The 27,803-nt window shown below is 39.4% G+C and overlaps 1 protein-coding gene across 1 annotated transcript in view; it reads left to right on the top strand.

The window, feature by feature from the left end:
* Window positions 1–23,313, top strand: part of LOC132404918 (probable E3 ubiquitin-protein ligase HERC1) — a 279,423-nt gene extending 256,110 nt beyond the window's left edge. Inside the window, exons 72-78 of the mRNA XM_059989522.1 lie at window positions 266–435; window positions 5,750–5,915; window positions 8,564–8,640; window positions 14,861–15,113; window positions 17,688–17,840; window positions 18,883–19,188; window positions 22,657–23,313. Of these exons, the coding sequence (XP_059845505.1) occupies window positions 266–435; window positions 5,750–5,915; window positions 8,564–8,640; window positions 14,861–15,113; window positions 17,688–17,840; window positions 18,883–19,188; window positions 22,657–22,842 (1,311 nt within the window). The 3' untranslated portion in view covers window positions 22,843–23,313. The remainder of the gene's footprint in view (window positions 1–265; window positions 436–5,749; window positions 5,916–8,563; window positions 8,641–14,860; window positions 15,114–17,687; window positions 17,841–18,882; window positions 19,189–22,656) is intronic.
* Window positions 23,314–27,803: the final 4,490 nt, after the last annotated feature.

The raw sequence follows: 27,803 nt of genomic DNA on the forward strand, positions 1-27,803 counted from the left end.
ATTTTATTCCTGTGTTATTTCTTTATTCAGTAGATAGTCACTAAATAGGGAATCACAGCAATCTGCAACGTTCTTTCTGTTGGAAGCTTTGGATTCCCCAGAAATTATTTTTGAATTCCCCAAAAATCGGTGAACACCTATTCAAAAATGCAGTTTTCTTCTCTCTTGCAGGATTTTTTAAAACTTAAACAAAATATCATTACAGTTACGAACATCAAAACAAAATTAAGTTATTGCTAAGTTTATTTTTGACCCCTTTCCACAGACTAATGCATCCCTGTATAATGTTGGAGCTTCAGCAATAGCTCAAGGGCGGCTGAGAGGACTCTTTTCTCCGAAAGTCAACATTCTGCCGTTGGTGCGATCAATAGGAAGAACTATGATTCAGGGAAAGACCTATGGACCTCAGATCACGGTGAAGAGAATTTCTGCAAGGTATATTGTGTGTTGAACAAATCTGCTAGTTAGTATTGAATGGTTTTGTTTAAATTTATCTCACCACTCATCTTAGAGACACAAGCTATCAATCAATTTATCAAATTGCTATAGATTTAAAATGAGAAACATTCTTTTTCTTGAAGTAAAATATTTCAGTGTAACTAAATATGTTTTTTATAAGTGATGCATTTCTAGCTATTCCTTACCAATGCCTGAGTGACTCACAGTTCACTTCTTGCTTAAGTATAGAGAATGTACAATACTGTGAATGGTTCTAGTTTCATGACAAAACCACAGCAATCCAATCAAAATTATTTTGGTTCTTTATAAACCCAAGATCATTAGAAGTTTTTTTCAATGACCTAATGTCAAAACAACTTGAGGACTGAATGGAGGCACAAGAGATTCTGCAGATGCTGGAAATCTTGAGTGTCCTATTGTTGTGCAGCAGCTTCAATGTTACCGGGAAGTAATATGATATGCTCTTATTTAAGAAGGATCAGAAAGGTAAGTTAGAATAATGGGCCCGCAGCTTTATAATTAGTCTGTTTTGGGGAGTTACTGTGTATTTGGATAAATATGAACTGATTAGAGAGAGCTAATGTGGATTTATTTATATAAAAAAAAGAAAGAAATGTTAAACAAATATTGTTTATATTAAACAAAGTCAGCATGACATCGTGAGCCAAAGGGCCTGTACTGCAATGTTCTACACTCTAAATAAGATCACCTGGAATTTGCAGAAATCCAATTGTGCTGGAATAAAATTGAAACCTGTGAAAATCAGGGGTAGTTTTTGACCAGATGGAAACATACCCAGCGTAAAGGAAGTTGCCTCTGATTTTTTTGGGTAATCATCTGAGCCTATATCATTGCTACAGAAGTTTCTCACTGCTGTACCACCATCAATCATCAACTATCCTTCATTAATTTACTCATGTTTACTGATCATTGCACCTTGTACAATTGCATTTGTAGCTCCTCCAATAATCAAATATCCATGTTCCTGGACAGCAAAATATTTAGCAAGTTATAGGCACGAGCCACTTCAGGAAGCTAACATATATACCACACAAGTTATAGCCAATCACTATCCTTATAACCACCTATTGTAAACATTTAACACCATTCACATCTTCAAAATTCCTGACAAACATTCTGGGATTCACTACTCACTGAAAGCTTTTAATTCTTTAAATATTGTGACTACAAAGATGTCAGGAGTTGGGTAATCTTTATCAAATGGCTCATCTCCTGACTCCTTAAAGCCTTTTTGCTGTCTGCAAGCAATGTCAGGAACATGATGGAATACTGTGATGTCCATAAGTTACAGCAGTAAAATTAGGCCATTTGGTCCATCAAATCTGCTCCACTATTTCCTTATGTCTGATCCATTTCCCTCTCAGTTTTAATCTTTTGCCTCCTCCCCATATCCCTTCATGCCTTGACTAATCAGGAATCTTAACAATCTCTGCCTTAAATGTACCCACTGGCTTGGCCTCTACAGCTGCCTGTGGCAACAAATTCCACTCACTAGCTAAAGAAACTCTTCCTCATCTCTATTCTAAATAGACGTCCCTCTATTCTGAGGTTGTGTTCTCTGGTCTTGGATTCCCCCACCATAGGAAACCTCCTTTTCACATCCATGCTATTGATGACTTTCAACATTCAACAGGTCTCAATGAGATTCCACCTTCCCCCCCCCAACCATTCTTCTGAATTCCAGTGAGTACAGGCCTAGAACCATTAAACACTCCTCTGATGATAAGCTTTTCAATCCTGGAATCATTTTTGTGAAACTCCTTTGAAACCTCCCTAATACCAGCGCATCAGCCATGCAATTTGATGGATTAATTAGCCACTGTAAGCGGCTTAGCATTCCATAATCCCAGATGATTGGCATCACATAAATTCATCAGTAATTAAACAGCAGCATATTGTTGTTATCACTTGACTATCTGAGTGTTCATAAAGAGTAAGGTCAAATGGGTCTGCCAAGATCACCTTCTGATCGCGTCCATGATATCCTGAAGTGGGAAGGTGAACAGCCAGAGGTAGTGGTACATACTGGTACCAACAACACAGGGAGGAGGTCCTGAAAACAGACTACAGAGAGTTAGGAAGGAAGTTAAGAAGCAGGACCTCAAAGGTAGTAACATCAGGATTACTGCCTGTGCCACGCGACAGTGTGTATAGGAATAGAGTGAGGTGGAGGATAAATGCGTGGCTGAGGGATTGGAGCAGAGGGCAGATATCTGGATCATTGGGACCTCTTTTGGGGCAAGCACAACCTGTACAAAAACAACGGGTTCCAGTTGAATCCGAGGGGGAGCAATATCCTGGCAGGGAGGCTTGCTAAGGCTGTTGGGGAGAGTTTAAACTAGAATTGCTGAGGGCTGGGAACTGAACGGAAGAGACGGAAGAATGGGTGACAGTGGAAAAGTGTGTATGGAACTGGAGGAGATAGCAGAGGTACTTAATAAATACTTTGCTTCAGTATTCGGTACATAAAAGGATCTTGGTGATTGTAGGGATGACTTACAGTGAATTGAGAAGCTTGAGCATGTAGACATTAAGAAAAAGGATGTGCTGGAGCTTTTGGAAAGCATCAAATTGGATAAGTCTCCGGGACCGGACGAGATGTATCCTAGGCTACTGTGGGAGGTGAGGGAGGAGATTGCTTAGCCTCTGGCAATGATCTTTGCATCATCAATGGGGACAGGAGAGGTTCTGGAGCATTGGAGGGTTGCGGAAGATGTTCCCTTATTCAAGAAAGGGAGTAGAGATAGCCCAGGAAATTATAGACCAGTGAGTCTTATTTCAGTGGTTGGTAAGTTGATGGAAAAAATCTTGAGAGGCAGTATTTATGAACATTTGGAGAGTCATAATATGATTGAGAATAGTCAACATGGCTTTGTCAAAGGCAGGTCATGCCTTACAAGCCTGATTGAATTTTTTGAGGATGTGACTGAACACGTTGATGAAGGTAGAGCAGTAGATGTAGTGTATATGGACTTCAGCAAGGCATTTGATAAGGTGCCCAATGCAAGACTTATTGAGAAAGTAAGAAGGCATGGAATCCATGGGGACATTGCTTTGTGGATCCAAAATTGGCTTGGGTCATACTCTCCATGGAGGTCAGTGACCAATGGTGTGCCTCAGGGATCTGTTCTGGGACCCCTTTGTGATTTTTATAAATGACCTGGATGAGGAAGTAGAGTGATGGGTTAGTAAATTTGCTGATGACACAAAGATTGGAGGTGCTGTGGGCAGTGTGGAGAGCTATCAGAGGTTATAGCGGGACATCGATAGGATACAAAACTGGGCTGAGAAGTGGCAGATGGAGTTCAACCCAGATAAGTGTGAAGTGGTTCATTTTACCATTAATACTATATTCTGCCGTCAAATATGATGGCAGAATATATTATTAATGGTAAAACTCTTGGCAGTGTGGAGGATCAGAGGGATCTTGGAGTCTTGAGTCCATAGGACACTCAAAGCTGCTGAGCATGTTGACGCTGTGGTTAAGAAGGCATACGGTGCATTGGCCTTCATCAACCATAGGATTGAGTTTAAGGGCCGAGAGGCTATATAGTACCCTGGTCATACTCCACTTGGAGTACTGTGCTCAGTTCTGGTCACCTCACTACAGGAAGGATGTGAAAACCGTAGAAAAGGTGCAGAGGAGATTTACAAGGATGTTGCCTGGATTGGGGAGCATACCTTATGAGAATAGGTTGAGAGAACTCGGCCTTTTCTCCTTGGAGTGGTGGAGGATGAGGGGTGAGCTGATAGAGGTGTATAAGATGATGAGAGGCATTGATTGTGTGGATAGTCAGAGGCTTTTTCCCAGGGCTGAAATGGCTAATATGAGAGGGCACAGTTTTAAGGTACTTGGAAGTAGGTACAGCGGTGATGTCAGGGTTAAGTTTTTTTTACACAGGGGTGGTGAGTGCATGGAATGGGCTGTCAGTGACGGTGGTGGAGGCAGATACAATAGGGTCTTTTAAATACTCCTGGATAGGTACATGGAGCTTAGAAAAATAGAGGGCTATGGGCAACTCTGGGTCATTTCTAAAGTAGGTACATGTTCGACACAGCATTGTAGGCGGAAGGGCCTGTATTGTGCTGTAGGTTTTGTATGTTTCTGTGAAATCCTTTTTATTTAAAATCGAGTTGACCAGTTTCCAATGATCAATTACATCACTGTTTTAAAACATTTTTTCATAGCAGTGAACTTTGTCTTACTCTTCTGGTATATTAGAAAACGTTTTCTTTTGAGTTTGTTGTCTCTCTGCTGTTAAATATTATATAAAGTTATAACATCCAGTAAGCAGATTTTTAAAATAGCAGATGTTGGAAACATTAAGCAGGTCTGATGGCATCTGTGGAAAGGGAAGCAGAAATGATGCTTGGGTCACATCTCATGCAGTTTCAAGGGAAATTGCCTTGAGAGATGGGCATGATTGGCAATGGTGAAATAAGAGTCACAAAAATAGTGGTCTCTTTGGAATTCTAAAATGATTAGGTAAAGTGTGGTGGAATTTCCTTGAAGATCTGGCATATGCGAAGGCTGATACATTGAATACAGAGACTGTGTTTGGTAGAAAACAAGAAATAGTGCACTCCACTGACCAGGAAAAGAGTAGTAAGAGAAAGGTGTGGGAAATAATTGAGCCGTGGTTTAGTTCTGCCAGCTATAATAGAAAGGAAGCCTAGGTTCAGGAACATCGGTCATTTTACCTCATTTCTTCCCAATTCAAACACTTTAACAATCCATCCAGATGTAGTAGTTGCCCTGCTGGCCACTCAGTACAGTTCTACACTTCACAGCTTTCAAGCCTCACGCTTTCAGAGATATTCCCTTTGTCCTCTTCAACCATATCCATCCTTTTTGCAACTTAAAACTAATTTATTTTTCAAATCCTGATTTCTGCTTTGAACCTTCAGTCTTAAACATAAACTTGTTTCTCTTCAACACATATTTCCTGACATGTATTTCCACCATTTGCTGTTTCCATTTCAGACTTACGCAATCAGCAGTTTAATTGGTCCATTTTCGATATTATTTCCATAACTAGATCAGCAAACCTACCCCGAAATGTATTCTTGATGTTTGCAACTCATTTACTTCATGATACCTGCCAGTGTTAAAAGTTAACATATTATTTTGTCTGTTTAAATATTACCGCAGCACTAGATCAAATCAAACTGGCCTTTGCATTGCTTTATTTTTAAAATCAGAGCTACTTCCTCAAAGTACAGTTTAAAATATCAGTTACTGTTTATTTATATCCATATCTTACTTCAGGGGTCGGTCAACCAAGCCTATCTTCATTCAGATTGCCAAGCAAGTTGAGCAGCTCAATGCCTCAGAACTCAGGCTTCCATCACGAGCTTGGAAAGTGAAATTGATTGGCGAAGGAGCTGATGATGCCGGTGGAGTATTTGATGACACAATTACTGAAATGTGTCAGGTAAGTTTTGGTTTGCAAAATATTACACAGTATAGAAAGTGTTATGAATGTACCACAGCTCTGAGGGGCCGAAGGGGCGGGAGCAGCCCCCTCCTTCCGGAGAATCGCAAGAGCACTATTAATTCGGGTCTCGGACCCGGGAAAATGAGAGACAATGTAACGGTTTTGGCCATTGCTCTTAGAGACACCTGTGCTAAGTGCATGACTCTGCTACGTGACAGCTACCATGGATATGGACACCCTCGGGCAATGTGGGGGTGGGGATTGCATCACCCTACTTTGATGGACATCTACAACTATGCAAGTCAAGATAAAAGGGGACTGCAGGAGGCGGTACCCCAGTGACGTACCAGAAGGACTCCATCGCTCAACGCTCCAGTGATAGCTGGAAGCCATTCAAAAGCCACGTGCGCTCCGTAACTCCTTTGCCTGGGGAGCGGGTGGCTGATAATACCGAGAAGGACTTCGACCGAATAACAGGGAAACAACGCTCCCCTGATTCAACGGAGTTGCTTCATCAAAGACCCGGGCAAGTTTTTCCGTTTCTCCTCACTCTCTCTGAAACATGTGAAACCCAGCAATTCCCCAAAAAGACTGAAGCCTGCAGATTTCTGAGTGACTTTTATATTTCCAACAGACAATATATTATCCCCTAGACAACAGTCGAGATGATTTCTTAATGATGATTATTGCTATACCCGCGCTTTAGATTGAGTTTTGCCGATGTATATGTTCTGAATGTTTGTATTAACCTTACTTTTGTGCCCCCCTTTATGAATAAAAACGTTCGAAAATAGTGCCATCAGACTCCAACGGACCTCTCTATCTTTGCTGGTTTCCCGTCTGGCTACCCGCGTAACCAGATTCAAGTTTTGGACTTACAAGCCCGATTCACTGGCCTCCCAATTTGGTGTCAAATCCCGAGACGAGAAACCCAAGTTGTTACGTATCCCGTAACTGGATAACTTACCAGAGAGGTCCATTGGAGTCTGATGGCACTATTTTCAAACGTTTTTATTCATAAAGGGGGGCACAAAAGTAAGGTTAATACAAACATTCAGAACATATACATCGGCAAAACTCAATCTAAAGCACGGGTATAGCAATAATCATCATTAAGAAATCATCTCGACTGTTGTCTAGGGGATAATATATTGTCCGTTGGAAATATAAAAGTCACTCAGAAGTCTGCAGGCTTCAGTCTTTTTGGGGAATCGCTGGGTTTCACGTGTTTTAGAGAGATTGAGGAGAAACGGAAAAACTTGCCGGGGTCTTTGATGAAGCAACTCTGTTGAATCGGGAGCGTTGTTTCCCTGTTATTAGTTCCAAGTCCTTCTCGGTATCATCAGCCACCCGCTCCCCAGGCAAAGGAGTTACGGAGCGCACGTGGCTTTTGAATGGCTTCCAGCTATCACGGGAGCACTGAGCGATGGAGTCCTTCTGGTGCGTCGCTGGGGTACCGCCTTCTGCAGTCCCCTTTTATCTTGACTTGCAGAGTTGTAGATGTCCATCAAAGTAGGGTGATGCAATCCCCACCCCCACATTGCCCGAGGGTGTCCATATCCGTGGTAGCTGTCACGTAGCAGGGTCATGCACTTAGCACAGGTGTCTCTAAGAGCAATGGCCAAAACCGTTACATTGTCTCTCATTTTCCGGGGTCCGAGACCCGAATTAATAGTGCTCTTGCGATTCTCCGGAAGGAGCGGGCTGCTCCCGCCCCTTCGGCCCCTCAGAGCTGTGGTACATTTATAACAAAAGCCATTCAGCCCAAAGGTTAATGCATGTGTTTATGTGTGCTCTGTGCCTCCTCCCAGCTTGCTTAATCTCACCTTCTCAATGTGGCATTCTATTCTTTTCTTCCAAAACTGAAAAATGCTTAATTCCCAGTGCCATCAGTGTTTTGCTCATCAGCTTAGCCTGAAGCTAATAGTGCTATCGACCTCATTGGCTCTCTGAGGAAATAAAATAAAAATATTACAGCCTTTTTGTAAAGTTCTTAGATCCATGCACATCCTCATTGTCTTTGTCCACCCTGAGCTAAGCATTTTCTCAAACTAATTTCTGTGGATCCAATCGGGCGCCTCAAGTACCATGGAGATGGGCCTTTCAGATGTATTGTCTCCAGGCATCTTTTCAAATGAATAAGTATTTTGTGCCCCCTTCTCTGCAGCAGGCAACTGATCTGTTAATCCCCTTCAAAGAAGTCCCCAAATGTAGTCATTTATGTTTCTTGACTTAATAGCATGTCAAAAAAAATCAATCAGTGGTATCTCATTACCTTATTACCTAATCATATTCTGAATAGAGGCTGGTTAGGTGTGAACTTGTTTAAAATCTGATGTCCACCTCATTCAGTAAGGAGTTAATTTTGATCATAAACAGAAAGAAAGCAATGCTTTTCTAAGTTCTCAACTTTAACCTTCCACCTGACAGCAAATAAGCTCAGTTGTGAAAGGTAAAAAGTTGCTTTTCAAACTATTTGAGCAACTCCTTGAAAAATCCAACATTATGTTCTTACGGTTTTACAACCACATCAAGAAGATATTCTCAATTTTATTTAATTTGAAATGTGAATAGTTAAATAACTTTGTTCACTAACAGCAGCAATTTATTTGAACAACAATTTAATTTCTATTTTTAATTTCCAGGAGTTGGAGACAGGAGTGGTTGATCTACTGATTCCAACACCAAATGGTGTTGCAGAAGTTGGTAGCAACAGAGACAGGTAAAGCGGATGGTTTACTTATAATCATGAAAGCAAGGCAAATTATTTCCATTAAAATTCATCTTTCACAGTCGTAGCACATTCCCTTCAAGTAAGCTGGATAGCACTTGGGAGGCAGTAATTTGCAGGGACATGGAGAAACTGTGAGAAATGACATTGATGGGATTGAATGCTGGCTTTTGGAAGTAAATGATTATCATCTGTGCCATAATAATTCTGTGATTGTAAATATTAACAAGTTGCAGTGACACTACTGGCCATGAAGTAATGTGATGCCAGGTTTGATGAATTATTAAGAAACTTCAGAACTTGAATGAAACTTATTATCACTGACATGTGGGAAATTTGTTGTTTTATGGCAGCAATACAATGCAAAGACATAAAATTATAATAAATTATAAAAATTAATAGTGAGAAAGAAGGAATAACGAGATAGTATTCAAGGACTATCCAGAGATCTGGTGGCAGAGGGGAAGAACCTGTTTCTGAATCATTGAGTGTGGGAGTTCAGATTTTTGTACCTCCTCTCTGAGGTAGTAACAAAAAGAGGAAACGTCAGAATGGTGAGGGCCATTAATGATGGGTGCTGCCTGAGTATGTCCTCCGTATCGTGGAAGGTTGTCCTTGTGATGGAGTCTACAACTCTGCATCCTCTTGTGATCGTGTAGTTTGGAAACTCCATTCCAGGCTGTGATGCAATCGATCAGAATGCTCTCCACTGTATACAGAAGTTTGTAAGATTCTTTGTTGATACACCATTTCTCCTCAAACTTCTGACCAAGTAGAGTTGTTGGCATGCTTTCTTCATGATTTATCGATGTATTGAGCCCAAAATAGATCCTCAAAGATGTTGATGTCCAGGAGCTTGAAACTGTTCACTGTTTCATTCACTGACCCCTCAATGATTAGCATGTAATCTCTCAGCTTTCCCTATCTGAAGTCCACAATCAACTCTTTGGTATTGCTGACACTGAGTGTGAGGTTGTTATTTATGACATCACTCAACCAGGCAATCTACCTCATTGTACATATCCTCCTCAGCATCTGAGATTTCACCAACAAAAGTGTCATCAGCCGGTTTACATATAGCATTAATATTTTCAAATAGTACAGTGAATTCCAGTTAATTGGTCCATCGGTTAATCAGGGCAGCACCTAAAGAACAAAAACTAATCGAGTAAATAGCTGGGATTTCCTTTGTTTATTGGGGACACTATGCTGCTTAATTAGGACAGGAGACTGTTGGCAAACATTTTCTAACTAGTGTCAATCGTGTGTGCTTATGTGACCGTTAGGCACTTTACTGTGCTTAGAGCGAGCAGTTTTTAAATAGCATTAGTTGCCTGTGTTTGCGTTCATAGCAATAAGGCAATTCAGAACTGTTTTGTTTTCTGTGGTTTCAAGCATTCAGGCTTGGAGATCCCAGAAGGGGCAGGAAGTGAAAATGAAATAATTCGCCACTTCAGCAAGTTGGAAACTAATAGGAATTTGAAGATATTGACAGTCATCTTGAATGTTACAATGAAAATAGTTCCCTGAAGGTGGAATCGCATGTGGACAGGGTGATGAAGAAAACTTTTGGTACGCTGGCCTTTATAAATCAGAGCATTGAGTCTATAGGAGTTGGGTTATAATGTTAAAATTGTTCAAGCCATTAGTGAGGCCAAATTTGGATATTGTGTACAGTTCGGGTCACGGAATTATAGGAAAGATGTCAACAAAATACAGAGAGTACAGAGAAGATTTACTAGAATGTTACCTGGGTTTCAGCACCTAAGTTACAGAGAAAGGTTGAACAAGTTAGGTCTTTATTCTTTGGAGCATAGAAGGTTGAGGGGGGACTTGATAGAGGTATTTAAAATTATGAGGGGGATAGATAGAGTTGACGTGGATAGGCTTTTTCCATTGAGAGTATGGGAGATTCAAACAATAGGATATGAGTTGAGAGTTAAGGGGCAACAGCTTAGGGGTAACACAAGGGGGAACTTCTTTATTCAGAGAGTGGTAGCTGTGTGGAACAAGCTTCTGGTAAAAGTGGTAGGGGCAGGTTTGATTTTGTCATTTTTTTAAAAAATTGGATAGGTATATGGACAGGAAAGGAATAATGTAAATAATTTTAGACAATTTGTTAAATGCAAGGCCCCACAAATAGTCAACAATAGTCAGTCACTCTAATAATATTGGACACCGTTCTTCTGCCATGGTATTTTTTTACACATTTGTGGGAGTTCAAACAAGTTGAAGTTACAAAAGGAGAAAATCTGCCGATGCTAGAAATACAAAGTAACACACACAAAATGCTGGAGGAACTCATCAGGCCGGGCAGCATCTATGGAACAGAGTAAACAGTCAAAAATTTGGGCTAAGGCACTTCACTGGGACTGAAAGGAAAGGAGTAAGGAGTCAGACTCAGAAGGTGGGGGGAGGGGAGGAAGTAGTACGAGGTAGTAGGTGATAGGTGAAACTGGGGGAGGGGTGAAGTAAAGAGCTGGGAAGTTGGTGGAAGAAATAAAGGCTGGAGAAAGGGAAGGCTGAGATGAGAGGACGGAAGACCATGGAAGAAGGCGAAGGGAGGAAGCACCAGAGGGAGGTGATCCGCCGGTAAGGAGATGAGGTGAGAAAGGAAAACGGGAATGGGGAATGATGAAGGTGGGGGGGGGGGGGGGGGAGGGGGGGAAATTACAGGAAGTTCAAGAAATCAATGTTCATGCCATCAGGTTGGAGGCTACCCAGAGAAGTATAAGGTGTTGCTCCTGCAACCTGAGTGTGGCCTCATGGCAGGAGGGGAGACCATAGACTGACTTGTCAGAATAGAAATGGGAAGTAGAATTGAAATGGGTGGCCATTGGAAATTCCTGCTTCTAGTGACAGATGAAGTGAAGATGCTTGACGAAGCCATCTCCCCAGTCTACATCAGGTCTCACTGATACCCAGGAGGCCACACCATGAGCACTGGATACTTCAGATGGCCCCAATAGACTCAAAGGTGAAGTGTCGCCTCTCCTGGAAGCACTGTTTGGGGCCCTGAAAGGTAGTAAGGGAGAAGGTGTGCCACTTGTTCTGTTTGCAGGGCTAAGTACCAGGAGAGATATCAGTGTGGAGGGACAAGTGGTCAAGGGAGTTGCATAGGGAGTGGTCCCTGTGTAAAGTGGGAGGAAAGAAAAGATGTGCTTGGTGGTGAGATCCCGTTGGAGATGGCAGAAGTTACAGACAATCATGTGCTGGACATGGAGTCTATGGTGTGGTAGATGAGGACAAGAGGAACCTTATCCCTGGTGTGGCAATGGGAGGATGGGGTGAGGGCAAATGTGTGTGAAATGGGAGAGATTTGGGTTAAGGCAGCATTGATGGTGGAGGAAAAGAAGCCCATTTCTTTGAAGAAGGAGGACATCTCAGTTGTTCTGGAATGAAAAAGCCTGATTCCTGAGAGCAGGTGTGGTGAGACAGAGAAACTGAAAGAAGGTAATGGCATTTTTACAAGTGACTAGGTGAGAAGAGGTATAGTCCAGATAGCTATGAGAGTCACTGGGTTTATAAACGATGTCGGTAGTCAGGCTGTCTCCAGAGATGGAGACAGAAAAATTGAGAAAGGGGAGAGAGGTATTGGAAATGGACCAAGTACAATGGACATTTACAAAATGGAGAAGATAACAGCATCTGTTAACCACAAGCTGGAACAATTTGATTCATACTGGGAAAAATGGTTTAACTACATAATGCCTCATAGGCCTGATTTTATTCTCACAAATCAATGAATCTGTTGTAAAAAAAAAAGATCACTCACTACTTGTACATAGTTCTTTCCTTTTGCTTGTTTTTTCTTTCCACTCTTTTCTATAAGCGTATACCTCAGATAAATACTTAGTGGAGATTTGTGATATATATGATCATATGATATATATGTACAATGTCTGAAATACATCTTATGGAAATGTTTGATGATGAACTTCAATAAAAAAAATTACAAAAAAAAAATGAAATGGATCAAGTAAATTTGAGGGCAGGGTGGAAGTTGGCAGCAAAGTTGATGAAGCATAGGTGCAGGAAGCAGCACCAATGTAATCATCAGTGTTGTGTAGGAAGAGTTGGAGAGTGATGTCAGTGCAGGCTTGGAACATAGACTGTTCCACATAGATGACAAAAAGGCGGGCAGAGCCCGAACCCATGTGAGTACCCATGGCTACACCTTTGGTTTGAAGAAAGTCGGAGGAGCCGAAGGAAAAATTGTTGAAGGTGAGGACCAGTTCTGCCAGCAGGAAGAAAGTGATGGTGCAGGGGAACTGGTTGCGTATGTTGTCCAGAAGAAGCAGAGAGCTTTAAGGCCTTCCCTATGGGGAATAAAGATGTATAGAGACTATACATCCATAGTGAAAATGAGATGAAAAGGGCCAGGGGACTTAAAGTCATTGAAAAGATCAAGAGTGTGTAAAGTATCGCAGATGTAGGAACTGAATCAGGGAGGATATAACGGAGTTGAGGTATGCAGACACAAGTTCAGTGGGGCAGGAGCAGACAAAAACAATGGGTCTACCTGGACAGTCAGGTTTGCGGGTTTTGGGTAAAACATAAGGCTGATTTATAGTTATGCGTAGTAGCCTATGCCGCAGCCTTCGTAAGTGGCCTGCGCCATTGTGAGCACTTATACCTGTGCGTTGGTGTGTCTGCGTCGCTCTGCAATTCACCGCCAAAACGCTAGTTGGTGGTGGGGTTTCTAATGGTGACTGAGCACATCATGTTGGAGTTGAAGCTAATAAATGTTGAACAAACATTACTTTTATTGAAATTACTGCAATGCAAAAAAGAGAGAAGGCGTCGGAGGAGATGGTATGTACGACCATTGAACGGATTTAGTCAGAAGGAGGGTGAATTTTCTGTGCTTGTTCTAGAGTAAGGCATAGGGTACAGCGTAGGTAATGCGACTACGACATACCTATGGCATTCATTTGACGCAGAAGTATAAATCAGTCTCTACCCTACGCCATAGCCTGACACGCACTTCTCCAAAAATGTAACTGCTCGTCGCGGCAAAGCAGACGGCAACAACTGTGATTGGTCCACTTGGTAGCATCGTATTTCTTCCTGTCTATAGGCACACTGTGCGTACACTGATGCGAAATAAATGGTTGGAGGCGATGAACCAAATCGTCAAATCTACCTGCCGACATCTGAAAATATTTAAAATGAATTTCCTTGTACATGTCTCTCAGTGGCCGGACAAGCACAGAAAATTCACCCTCCTCCTGCCTCAATCCATTCAATGGTCATACATACCATCTCCTCCAACGTCTTCTCTCTTAACTGCGTTGTGGTGATTTCAATAAAAGTAATCCTTGTTAAACTTTTATTAGCTTCAACTCCAACATGATATGCTCAGTCGCCATTGTTTGAAGTACACGAAGAAACTCTACACAGCAGCATAGAAACCCCACCGCCAACTAGCATTTTGGCAGTGAATTGCAGAGTGACACAGACACACCAACGCACAGGTATAAATGCTCACAACGGCACAGGCCACCTACAAAGGCTGTGGCGTAGGCTACTACGCAGATGTATAAATCAGCCATTAGAAACAGGAGGTGCAGGGTAAAGGAACTGAGGTTGGTGGCAATGGATCAGAGATCCCCAAAGTCAATAAGGTCAATGATGGTGCAAAAGACAATGGCCTGGTGCTCCTTCGTGGGGTCCTGTTCAAGGGGTAACTAAGATGAGGTACCTGATAATTGCCATCTAGCCTCAGGAAGGGAGAGGTCAGTCTGCCAGACTACTACAGCATTCCCCCTTATCAGCGGGTTTGATGGTGAGTTTGGGGTCAGTGCAGAAAGCTTAGATACAAAATAACAATAAGTGTAGACAAAATTATGTGAAGATAGAAAATTTAATATAAGAAAATTTTTTTCACTACATTGATATCAGGATTTTCCTTCCTGTGAGGGGGAAGGGGTGAAATAGATTAATCCAAGTTTTCAAAAGGGTGTCTATCCGAAAGAGAAGAAACCTCCAAGCTGTGGTTAAAAGAGGAGCAGGAATGGGAGGGATGGAACTGTGGTCTGGGTCACTAACATTGATTCAGTAGGCTGATTAGCCTCCTCTTCAGTAATAATTTTCAACTTTCACAAAAGCACAAACATGACTAATATTGCTATCCTTTAAATGACATATGAAACCTTAGTTTTGTGCGGAACCAAATTAATATTCTCAAATTATACCTTTTTTCTTTCAGATTTTTACTAAACCCATCAGCTTGCACTGAAGAACACCTCCAGCAGTTTAAGTTTTTGGGGATACTGATGGCCGTGGCTATTCGGACCAAAAAGCCATTGGATCTACACCTAGCACCACTCGTATGGAAACAATTGTGCTCAATCCCACTCATCTCTGAAGATCTGGAGGAAGTTGACTTGCTTTACATTCGGACCTTGTATGGAATCCTACATCTCGATGACAGTGGGATAACAGAAGAAAATTTCTTGGAGGTGAGAGCTGTGCCACATTTCTGACTGAATATTCTAACCCCTTTTCCTAAACATGACAGCGTTTAAGATTCTTGAACAATTGAAATAAACAGTATAATATTGAAATTAATGTTTTTATATATTATGTCAGTTTTATGTACAGTAGAATTATGAATACAAACACCTGCCTTCAAAAATTAGATCTTCTAATATCTTGTAAGTATAGAACAGGAAGTAGATTGTCTCAATGAAAGAGAAAGTTGAAAACTTAGTACGCTACAGTTTACCAGTTACTCCTGGAATTACTAGCTCTTCCCAAGAATATCTGGACAGGAACATTTTTCAGGGATGTCCATTCTAATGATCCAACCCCACATTCCACCTCCCCCATCCCCAGCCACCCTCTTCTGACAATACCCCAAGGCTTGAATAGAGGCATCAATTTTCAGTTCTTCCACCATCTCTTCCCACCTTCCACTTATCACCATCTGTAAAATAGCCGGTTATTAACCCTACCCTGAATCCTCATCCAAGTTCTCAACTACAGTCCCTCTATCCTTCCCCAACCCAGAGCATAAAACAATCCTCCTTCCTTTTGCCATTAATAACAGCAGAAGCCTCACTTGTGTCTATGTCCACCTTGCACATCTTTTTATGTTCAGTAGATTTTCATATGTGGTTTGTGTCTCATGTTTGATGTAATCACATTACCATTGTTCTTTTTAATACTAAGGGCTTAAGCTTTACTAAGTTATCTGAACTGTGCCACACATCAAAAACCCTTTGAAAGTTTATATATAAAACATTAAACATACTACGTCGATCACCTTTGCAAGTAAGACCACATCTGTGAGTTGACCCGAACGTGAGCTCTGTGGCCTGGCCTGCCAAGTATCTCCATTTTTGTTTTGAAATTTTATATTTACGGCATCTGCAGGTTTCTTTTTATCTTCTCTTCAGTCAATCCCTCTGTTGCTGCATCTATAATCGCAATGTCAGGCAAGTAGCAGCATCATCTGTCATTTAATGACCCTATTCTCCAAATGGCAGTTTAGTCTCATTACTTTCCTATCCACTACATATTACTCATCAGCCTCTGCCTCTCCTGTTTATCCTTAACTCTTCTTTTCACCTATTCAGCACTTTGGAGCCATTCCTTTACACAGTAAAAATTGGAAGATTGGGGTTAGGACCTACACCACAAGCATATTTATCCTTCCTAGCAAGCTAATGTGGACACAATGATCTTTTTCATTTGACTTATGTCATCAGGTTAAGTACCTTCTGTAACTAGTCCATACTGTTAAGTTTCTCAACAACTCCATTCACTTTCATATTCATATTCATATTGTCTTCTTCACAATTAAAGGCAATTAAAAGAAACTCATATTATAACTCAGCCATCACTATAGTTTCAGTTGCTAATCATCTCCACAAATTATGTGGCAGCATTCTAATACAGCATATGTCTAAAAGACACTTGGGTTTCTTTTACCTTACGAAATCTATTTGCAAACATACTTCTCCATTTAATTTTAATTTTTCTTTATCATTAGTAATTCAAAGAGTTCTTGTTTCAGAGGTAATGTTTACTTTCTTTGAGTGCCTTTATTTTACACTTGGCCAAATGAACTTGTTTGTAGTTTACACATTTGCTCCATTGTGCATGTAATAACTGTTGAGAAATATAGTACAATCGGCCCTCTTTATCCGCAAATTCTGCATGTGCGAATTCAACCAATTGCGAAAACCCAGAAGTGCTCTTCCAGCACTTGTTGTTCGAGCATATACAGACTTTTTTTCCTTGTCGTTATTCCCTAAACAATGCAGTATAACAACTATTTTACATAACATTTACATTGTATTAAGTATTATAAGTAATATAGAGATGATTTAAAATATACGGGAGGATGTGCGTGGGTTATCGTGGATTGGGATCAGAAATCGGAACAAGTACATCTGGAATTATTTAGTGTCAGTTAGTCAAACGTTTGTCTTAGTATATAGTATATATTTTACCTTTTTATGTATATAAAACACTTAAGAACATATGTTTTAGCACTGGGCTCGGGAACTTCTTCCCAAGTTCGATCCAGTGACAGACCGCTATCGAGTGTAGTCTCCACTCCACTTTGAGGATCAAAAACCCAAAACCCAATAATTAAACCACTGCATTGCTTAGTAATAATTGTAGCTTTCATTGGGGCACAGCTTTCTCACCTTATCCATTAAAATTGTTCCGATCATTGACCGACTGTAGCCTAACACTTTTCCAATGACTGATGACGTATCACCTCTTTCCGATCGCTTTATTGTTTCCACTTTATTTTCAATCGCAATCATGATTATTTTCATGAACAGGAACACTGCGGATTCAGATCTCTGCCACTGGGTCCTAAGATCCACCGCATTGAGACAGGTTGAATAAGGGACTTGAGCATCTGCGAATTTTAGTATCCACAAGGGGTTCCAGAACCAATCCCTCGCGGATAAGGAGGGGCGACTGTATTTGCCTTGTTAGTTAAACTCAGCTCCTTTCACCATAAGTGAGTTTAACAATATGATCACTTTTCCAAACTTGTTTTATTCTATTAGATGATCCCCTTAGATTCGTTTGTTGGCAGGAGTGCAGATGGCAGGGTTGTTCCACTAATTCCTGGAGGAAGCAGCATACCTTTGACTTTTGGAAACAGGAAGGAGTATGTAGAAAGAGCAATTGAATATAGGTTGCATGAATTGGATCAACAGGTGAGTATCCAAATGTTTTAAAACAGGTTTATTTTCTGAATGAACTTGTAGTAATAGATTTAATTTTGTTCCAGTTCCTCTGTCATATGGAAATAGTCTCTTGAACCTTTGTGTTATAGCACTGTATTTGCAGTTTGCCATCATAATTGGCATTTGAATTTGAATGTAGTCTGCACCATACCATAGTGATTAAGTTATTGCACTAGTATCCAGATGCCCTTACTATCCAGAGAGATTAGTTCAAATTCTACCACAATAAGCGGGAAGTTTCAAACTCAAATAATTTGGTTTGCTTATATTCTGACAAGGAAGTCACTTCATTTTGAGAAACAATTGGGGGTCGATGACTTGGTTGCAACATCTACGTACTATTTATATACAATAATTATATAAATCCCGAATTTATAGCGTCAATAATTATGACTGACATTGCTAAATTATTGTCAAAATCTCTCTTTCACTGATGTCAATTAGCAATGGAAATCTGAAATCCTTACCCAGTCTGCCTTATGTGCATGTCCAGATCTACCAGTGTAATTGATTCTTAACAAGCCTTTGAAATGGCTCAAGTCATTCAGTTTATCCTGAATGAAGAAATAATAACAAATGCTGATCTTAAATAATGTGTTGTGTCAAATTGCAATGAAAATAGGGGAGATCTAAGATCTAAACTGTTGGTAACAAGTTTTAGCTTTTTATAGTGATAATAAACTGTTATATATAGTTTATAATAATATATTTCAGCTCAGCATAATGGTGTAGACTCTTGTGACTGAGCTGCATCTCTAGCTTTGATTATGTTAAAATTGTGCTGAAACTTATGCTTTATAAATGTTCAGTGGATATTCATTCTTTCATGAGCACCACCACTCTTTGAATAGCTTTCTACCACGTGTAAAACCATGAATGAGATACAAGAGCAGCTATAAAGACACAATTGCATGTAAACTTATCCACACTGTACAAGAGGGAAGAAATTTGAGAGAAATTGAATTGGAAGGCTTGAAAACCAGTTTTAATAATGTTTTTGATCATTTTTCAGGTCACAGCAATAAGACAGGGAATGTCAGCCATAGTCCCTGTACCTCTGCTGTCACTGTTTACAGATAAACAGCTTGAACAGCTTGTATGTGGGATGCCAGAAGTGAACGTAGATACTTTAAAAAAAGTTGTCCGTTATCGTGATATTGTTGAAAATCATCAGTTGCTGGGTTGGCTCTGGCAAACGTTGCAAGAGTTTTCGAATGAAGAGAGAGTTTTATTTCTTCGTTTTGTCTCTGGTCGCTCCAGGCTACCAGCCAACCCTGCAGACATCACACAGAAGTTTCAGATTATCAAAGTGGACAGGGTAGGTGTCTTGCTATGAAAGGCTGCTCTGGTGCTTGATATGTATCAAACCATGAACATCATGGAAGGAGGCCTGTGCTTAAGCTATAAAATCCTTTGCTTTAGTTTTATTTTTGTTATAAATACATGTTCTTTCTGTTCTGTTGCTTTACTGGGACCTCCTTTTGACTGCTGTTCTCCCAATGATGTGACATTTTAGTATTAACTTATGTACATTTTAATGCCATTCCCAAGGTTGATTTTGTGAGAAGCTTGCCTGAAGGGATTTAATAAACTGCAACATCAAAGAGTCAAAGCAGGTTCTGATCAACAAGTAATAAACACTGGAAGCAATAGATTCACTGGACCTTTTCTGTTGCGATAGTTTCCCAAAAGCGCATTAGCCTTGGATAAAACTTCAAATTTCATTGAGTGCACTCGTGTATATTTGGTGCTTACAAATGTACAGTGCATTAAAATTTAAATCTTAATTTTCCCAAAGGTTTCAGTTTATTTTGGTTAGTCTGATGTTACCACTGGAACCCATTGAACATGTGCAAGCAAGAATTTTAGCTTCAGATTCCAAAGATCAGGGATTTCACAGAGAAATATTGAATCCAAGCATCTCTAAATTATGATCTGTGAGTTAGCCATGTTGAAATAAGCACACAATTAAAAACAGCTGTAATTGTTGTTGTAACAAAATTATATTGGCTACAACATTTGGATTTGATAATAAAGAATATTGCTTTCAGAGCATATATAATTCTTTAATTTTTGGAGCTTGTGCAACACCATTCCAAATGCAACTTTTGATAAGGGATGTGGGCTAATCTAAATATTCATAGCATTTGATGTTATTAAATTGCATTCATAAAGTGATACTCCTGTAGTTGTCAAAAATAGAATGTACCTTGATATTTGTTGTAAGAAAATTGGGTTCTTAAAGGAATGCTACTAATGCTGTTAAAGGGACTTCAGTTCAGTAATCATCTATCACTAACATTTGGCCATTACGCAATTCATTACTTCATTGTCCTTGTATATTGTAACAGAAGCGTGGTTTGCTGTAACACTTGTGGTCCATTCAGAGCCTAGTAAAATGATTTTTCAAGAACTCATCATAAGAACATGTTTGGTGATGGTGTACAGTACTTCAGATTAAATAAAAAACTACTCTTAACAGTCCGCCCCCTGTGGATAAAATGTAAATGCAGCATCACATTAGGTAGTGGAAAACTCTTGCATGCACAGATACAGGGAGATTTGTTTGTATAAGAAAAATGTTAAACTTTGACATTGGTAGTAGGCTACAGAGTTGGAAAATGACATGGATTGTCCACATATGCCAAGTGAAAAGAAAATGTAGTCACTTCATTTGGGTCAGATGAACATGGTAATTGTAATTATCAAAAGTTCTCTTGTGATGAACTAGGTCCACGATAATCTTTTTTGCAGCAGTTCTGGCACAATTAGTAATGCCTCAGCCAATTGGATATTTCTAACTTCCTTAACCCAGCATTACTGGATTTCTTCCTGATGATTATGTGCTTTATTCTTCACATATGTGTTGTCAATTTAACATCTTTCCAGGTTGTATGGAGAGCCATGAGCTCTCTCAAAGGAGCAGAATTTTTGAATCAGCCAGAAAATTGGATTCTATATTTACACTAAAACTCCAATAATCCACAGCCCAGTTGTTCAGAAATCCTGTTGGTTTGGAATCTGGCTCACAAGGTCCTAATTCCTAAACTCCCTCGAGCACAATAGGATCCCTGTTCTCCATGCTCCCTTCAGTACACACGCTGTCTTGCAAACAGGCTATCCCAGTTTTCATGATTCTTCCAGATTCCTGGAGGGTCTTGCTTCCTGCACTCTCTTATTTGTCAATGCTCCCTTTCAACTTGCTGGATTTACTAGAAAACTTATACTATCACACTGTATAACACCTTCAAAAAAAAAATCAGAAATGAGTTGAATGTTAATTGTGATAACATCTAATCTTGAAAATCTCTCATGACCAAAGTCCCAAACATGCTGGATAATTGGAGTTTTACTGGACTTTGCAACCATTGGGCCTCATTCAAGCTTTTGTCCATCTCAATTCTATGACTCCACAGTAGTGTTATCAACCATGCTGATGGGCTAAAGGACCTGTTTCTTTTCTGTAGTACTTTAAGATCCTGTGCTTCAACTGGGTCAGTCTGCTTGCCTTGCACCAGTGCAGTGGTTGGACTAGTGATTATGTTCTGTTCTGTGATCAGCTGCTATCCTACTCCACAAGTAAACACTAGTCATTCAAGTGTGAATGTGCACGTGTAGAATCGAATACCTTACTAATACTATATCCCATAATACTATTGCACAGAACTCAGACAATATTAAACAGTTGTGGGAATCCAAGCATTTTAATAGATGGTATGGCAAAGTGCCTTTCTTCAAAGGAAAATTAATTTTAGCAGTTTGCAAGCTATGCATCAATGATTTATTGTATACAATAGTTTGCTGTTGATTGGGAGATGTGCATATTACTGCAGCTGTGCTGGCTAAATAAAAGTTTAAGGCAGTTGTAATTTTTGCCACTTTTGACAGAACTGTCCTACTTTGAGATGCAAAGTAAGGCTGTCCAGTTTAAATATAATGCTTCAATTAGCTCTGAATGTTTTTCAAACAAATGTGGGCTCCGTAAATTCATGTTACTCCTTATTTTGAAAATATATGGGCTTAGAAATTGATCTGAGCCATAGGAAACATTCAGAAGGGACAATGGACAGCACTTTCACTACAATGTTGGTCAAAAGTCTGCAATGTAAGAAATGTAAATTCTGTAATGATAAGGCTGATACAGGGGGGTTGGGACATTTTGGATTTTGGGGTAGGTACAGGAAGGTCAGGAGAAGGTTGTGTGCCTTCAGGAGATGGTGTTGCGTCCCAGAAGAATAGATATTTTAGAGAACTAAAAGAGTACAGTATAGGGCAAAACTGCTCAAGGTGTCTCCCCACCCCCCCCAAAAAAACCTTTCACTGGTGCTGTTGCAAAGGCAACTTCCCTGTGAGAACACTTTAGACATGCTCAATAATGGGTCCTCCTCAAAACAGTTCAAAACAAAGAAATATGAGCTAATTTTCTGGGCAACTTTCCAAAGGATCATTGCACCATTCATGACTTTTTTTTATATTATTCACATGAAGAACAGGAACTATAACAAGAATACCATGTCAATTATTTGACGTTGGGTTTTCAGGCATAAAAATTGTTTCTCACAGGCAGTGAGTAAGTAAATGTGCTTTGTTTCTGGATTTCTAAATTCTGGTACTTGTTTCTGGTCAAATGTTTGTACCCAAGCATACATATGACTTTGATGCATCAGAATGGGTAGTTTTAGATGTAACCAAGCATCTTTTCCATCCGGTGATTAACCTTCAAGTTTAAAAACAATTATCTTTTTACTGTACTTCAACATTATTACTTTTTTATTTCATTGTGCAGCCCGTCGATGGTCTTCCTACTGCTCAGACCTGCTTCTTCCAGCTTCGACTACCCCCTTACTCAAGCCAGCAGGTGATGGCAGAACGTTTGCGGTATGCCATTCAGAACTGCAGATCAATTGACATGGACAACTACATGCTGTCAAGAAATGCTGATACCGGAGAAGGTTCAGACACTGAATATTGAGTGCTGCTTTCTTCAATACCACCTGCAAATCAACTTTACAATTAATAGAATCTCAGGCAATTTCATGAAAAAATACAAGCAACTTAACACATAATTTTTTTTTAACTGACATTTTCTACTTTGTGGGATAAGCATTTGCTACCTTACAAATTTTGCATAATAATGTGCTGGTGTTTTTAAAGAAAACTAATTAATTTGATTTTGTGCACTACTGAAAATCAGGAATTGCCTACATCCTGTTAAATTGTAGAATCATGTTTTTGTAGAATGCATAATGCACATGGTACACTGAATACGTCCAGCACTTTGCCTAACTTAAGCATCTTGTGTACAGGATCGGGGTGGATAATTGCCAAACAGTAACCTGATTATGGAAGTTTGATGAGGTGAATCCAATTCTTTTGTACTAAAATAATTTTCCATATCACACTGAACAATAAAGGATCTTGGCCATGCTAAAACATTCATAGCATCTTCTTTGGCCATTGGATGTTTATACTTAGTGGTGACTGAGGAAGTGACAACTAAATATTTAAAAACTTGTCTCCTGATGTAAAAATTTAATCAAGTTATATTGCAAGCATTTCATAAAGCCACTCAGTTCAGCAAAGTTGAAAGGATAACTTTCACCAAAGGAGCATTCTCTTCAGATTGCAATAAAATGTGCATTGTTGATTTTAAAAGATTTGGGATACTTATGCAGGAGAGAGAGAAAAAACAAAGTTAGTTTTTAACATCAATGAAAACTTGGAAAACATAGAAGTTTTAAGATGCAAAGGAAAGAGGAAGGGAAAGAATTTAGTAAAAAGTTAGGTTTGTGTTGTGCCAGGAGATATAAAGGACAATTAACTTCAAGGCAATAGTAGATAGTAATGGGACAAACAAATTGGTCTGGGGACAGTGGAGGTAATGGCAGAATTGAAGCTACAGAGGCCAGGAATAGCAGGCAGTGGGAAAGAATGAAACCACTGGTGATCAGGAATCAGGTTTGTTGTCAAAAGAGAGACATGCTTCATATAAGCACCCAATCTGACCATATTATCAGTGGCTATGCTGGATACCAAATTAAAAGCAAAATGGTGCTGATTTCATATGGAATACTTGAACCTTGTATGGCTGGGAGACTAACGTGTTGGTGTTGCATGCCTGTATGAAAAGTGAATGAGTTGATGATTGATCAGAAGCAGAATGTCATGGAGGTAATGGGCCTATGGTAATGCTGAAAGTGGAGCGAAAATGTGTTTAGGTGTTGATAACAGATGATGGCGGGTTACCATTCTAAACAGAGGCTGGTCGCGTTAAAGTTGAGGTGCAGCAGTATGGAATGCAGAAAGGAAGTGACTGAGCATCTTGTAAACAATGGTGGAGATGTATGCTCAGGTGAGCAAATAGAAAACTGCTTCAGTGTTGCTAATATGAAAAATGGCAGGCATTATCAGTACAGATGAGCGAGGATTAGAGCCCTTTTTTTCCAAGTGCTGTCAGTGGTGCAGGATGAGGTCAGAAGACATAAGAACATAAGAGATAGGAGCAGGAGTAGGCCAATCGGCCCCTCAAGCCTGCTCTGCCATTCAACAAGATCATGGCTGATCCAATCTTAACTCTAGTTTTCACTGAATCCCACAAGGCAACAGTGCCAACCAACAGGGCACCATGCCGCCCATTTTATTTTATTATTCATCCCACCCAAACCCATGTGATCACCCGGGGGAAAAAAAAACACGATTTGCCAATTGAGGAGAAAAAATCTGGAAAATTCCTCTCCGACCCATCCAGGCTATCAAAAACTGGTCCAGGAGATCACATGGCTGATCTAAACCTAGCCTCATGTCTACTTACCTGCTCGCTCACCGTATCCCCTAATGCCATTTTTATCCAGGAAAATGTCTATCTCCGTTTTGAATTTATTGAGTGTAGTAGCTTCCACAGCTCTCTGGGGCAGTAAATTCCACAGCCCCACTACCCTCTGAGTGAAGAAATTTCTCCTTATCTCAGTCCTGGAACGGCATCCCCTTATTTTAAGATTATGCCCCCTAGTCCTAGTTTCACCCATCATTGGGAACATTCTCCCCGCATCCACCCGATCAAGCCCCTTCACAATCTTATATGTTTCAATAAGATCGCCTCTCATTCTTTGGAACTCCAATGAGTAGAGACCCAATCTACTCAACCTCTCATCATACATCATCCCACCCATCCCCGGAACCTAGTGAACCTTCTCTGCACTGCCTCGAGAGCCAGTATGTCCTTTCTTAAATATGGACACCAGAACTGCACGCAGTACTCCAGGTGTGGTCTCACCAATACCCGGTACAACTGCAGTAAGACCTCCCTGTTCTTATACTCCATCCCCCTAGCAATAAAAGCCAGCATTCCATTGGCCTTCTTGACCACCTGCTGCACTTGCATACTAACTTTTTGTGTTACCCCCAGATCCCTTTGCACAGAAGCACTTTCCAGTTTCTCCCCATTTAGATAATAACTTGCTCTATTATTTTTCCTGCCAAAGTGCAAGACCTCACACTTGTCAGTATTATATTTCATCTGCCAAATGTCTGCCCAATCACTCAGCCTATCTATGTCCCCCTGCAGGGTTTCAATGTCCTCCGCACTCATTACACTCCCTCCCATCTTTGTGTCATCAGCAAACTTCGATAAGTTGCACTTAGCCCCTTTCTCCAAATCATTAATATAAATTGTAAAGAGTTGGGGTCCCAACACCGACCCCTGCGGAACACCACTAGTCACCAACTGCCAGTCTGAGAATAAACCATTTATCCCAACTCTCTGTTTTCTGTTAGAAAGCCAATCCTCCACCCATGCCAGAATATTATCCCCAATCCTATGATTTTTTATTTTAAGTAATAATCTTTGGTGTGGCACCTTGTCAAATGCCTTTTGGAAGTCCAAATACACCACATCCACTGGTTCCCCTTAATCTATCCTATATGTTATGTCCTCAAAGAACTCCAACAAGTTTGTCAAACATGACTTCCCTTTTGTAAAGCCATGCTGACTTTGTCCTATTAAGCTATGTTTATCCAAATGCCCTGTTACTGTTTCCTTAATTATCGATTCCAACATTTTGCCAACCACAGATGTTAGGCTAACTGGCCTATAATTCCCAGCCTTCTGTCTATTGCCCTTTTTTTTTTTTCCTTTTCTTTTTCAATCTTTTTATTGATTTTCATATATACACAAAAAAAATAACATAGTAATAAGTAAATTATGAATACAATAGACTTGAAATCACATTGATAATAAGATAACAATATCCTACTAAACATCAACAGAAGAAAATACCTTAATCAATCAAGTCCACATGATTATATGAAAAAAAAACAAAAATAACCATTAAAAAAGAAAAAAAAATATTAAAAATATGTGAAAAAAATATATATTAAAAAAAAAATAAAACACTAAACTAAACTAACATGGGCAATAATAACAGTTTACAAGTATATGATAGTGTCAAAGAACTCCGGAACTCCATACCTGAACATGAATAAGCAGAAAGAAGGTCTGGAAAAGGCCAAATTAATTCATATGAAAATGTCGAATAAACGGTCTCCAAGTTTCTTCAAATTTAATTGATGAGTCAAAAATAGTGCTTCTAATTTTTTCCAAACTCAGATAAGAAATAGTTTGAGAAAGCCATTGAAATGTGGTAGGAGGATTTACTTCTTTTCAATTTTGTAATATAGACCTTCTGGCCATTAATGTTACAAAAGCAATCATTCGTCTGATTGAAGGGGAAAACTGATTACCATCTTCATTTGGTATGCCAAAAATTGCAGTAATAAAATGAGGTTGTAAATCTATATTCCAAATTGAGGAAATAGTAGTAAATATGTCCTTCCAATAATTATGTAAAGTGGGACATGACCAGAACATATGGGTCAATGAGGCCACTTCTGAATGACATCTGTCACATTGAGGGTTAATATGAGAATAGAATCGAGCAAGTTTATCTTTAGACATATGAGCTCTATGTACAATTTTAAATTGTATTAAAGCATGTTTAGCACATATAGAAGAAGAATTAACCATTTGCAAAATTTTTTCCCATTTATCTGTGATATGTTATATTGAAGTTCTTTTTCCCATTCTTGTTTAATTCTAACTGATATTTCTGGTTGTATCTTCATAATCATATTATAAATAAAAGCTACTAATCCCTTCTGACAAGGATTTAAGGTAAAAATCAAATCTGTAATGTCCACCAAAGTTGAATTAGGAAAAGATGGTAAAACTTTATGTAAGAAATTTCTAATTTGTAAATATCTGAAAAAATTAGATTTAGGTAATTCAAATTTGTTGGAAAGTTGATCAAATGACATCAAAGTATCTTCAAAAAAGAGATCACGAAAACATTTTATACCTTTCCTTTTCCATATGTTAAAAGCTTGATCTGTCTAGGAGGGTTTGAAAAAGAAATTAAATAAGATAGGGCTATCAAGAACAAAGTTTTTCAAAATAAAAAACTTACGAAATTGAAACCAAATTCGTAATGTATGTTTAATAACAGGATTAAATATTTGTTTATTAAATTTAACTAAATCTGCAGGAAGACAAGAACCAAGAACAGAGAATAGAGAATATCCCTTTACCTCATTACATTCCAAATTTACCCACTGTGGGCACAGTGGTGAATCCAAATCTAGTTTCCAATACAATAAATTACGAATATTACTTGCCCAATAATAAAATCTAAAATTGGGTAAAGCTAAACCACCATCTTTTTTTGATTTTTGTAATTGCTTTTTACTTAACCTAGGGTTTTTATTTTGCCACGCAAATGAGGAAATTTTTGAATCAATGTTATCAAAAAAAGATTTAGGAATAAAAACTGGTAGGGCTTGAAATAAGTATAAAAATTTCGGTGAAATCATCATTTTAATAGCATTAATCCGACCAATTAATGATAAAAACAAAGGAGACCATCTTGTAGTAAGTTGATG

This window comes from Hypanus sabinus, chromosome 14 (genome assembly GCF_030144855.1).
Source record: "Hypanus sabinus isolate sHypSab1 chromosome 14, sHypSab1.hap1, whole genome shotgun sequence".
In the NCBI taxonomy this organism is placed as follows: domain Eukaryota; kingdom Metazoa; phylum Chordata; class Chondrichthyes; order Myliobatiformes; family Dasyatidae; genus Hypanus; species Hypanus sabinus.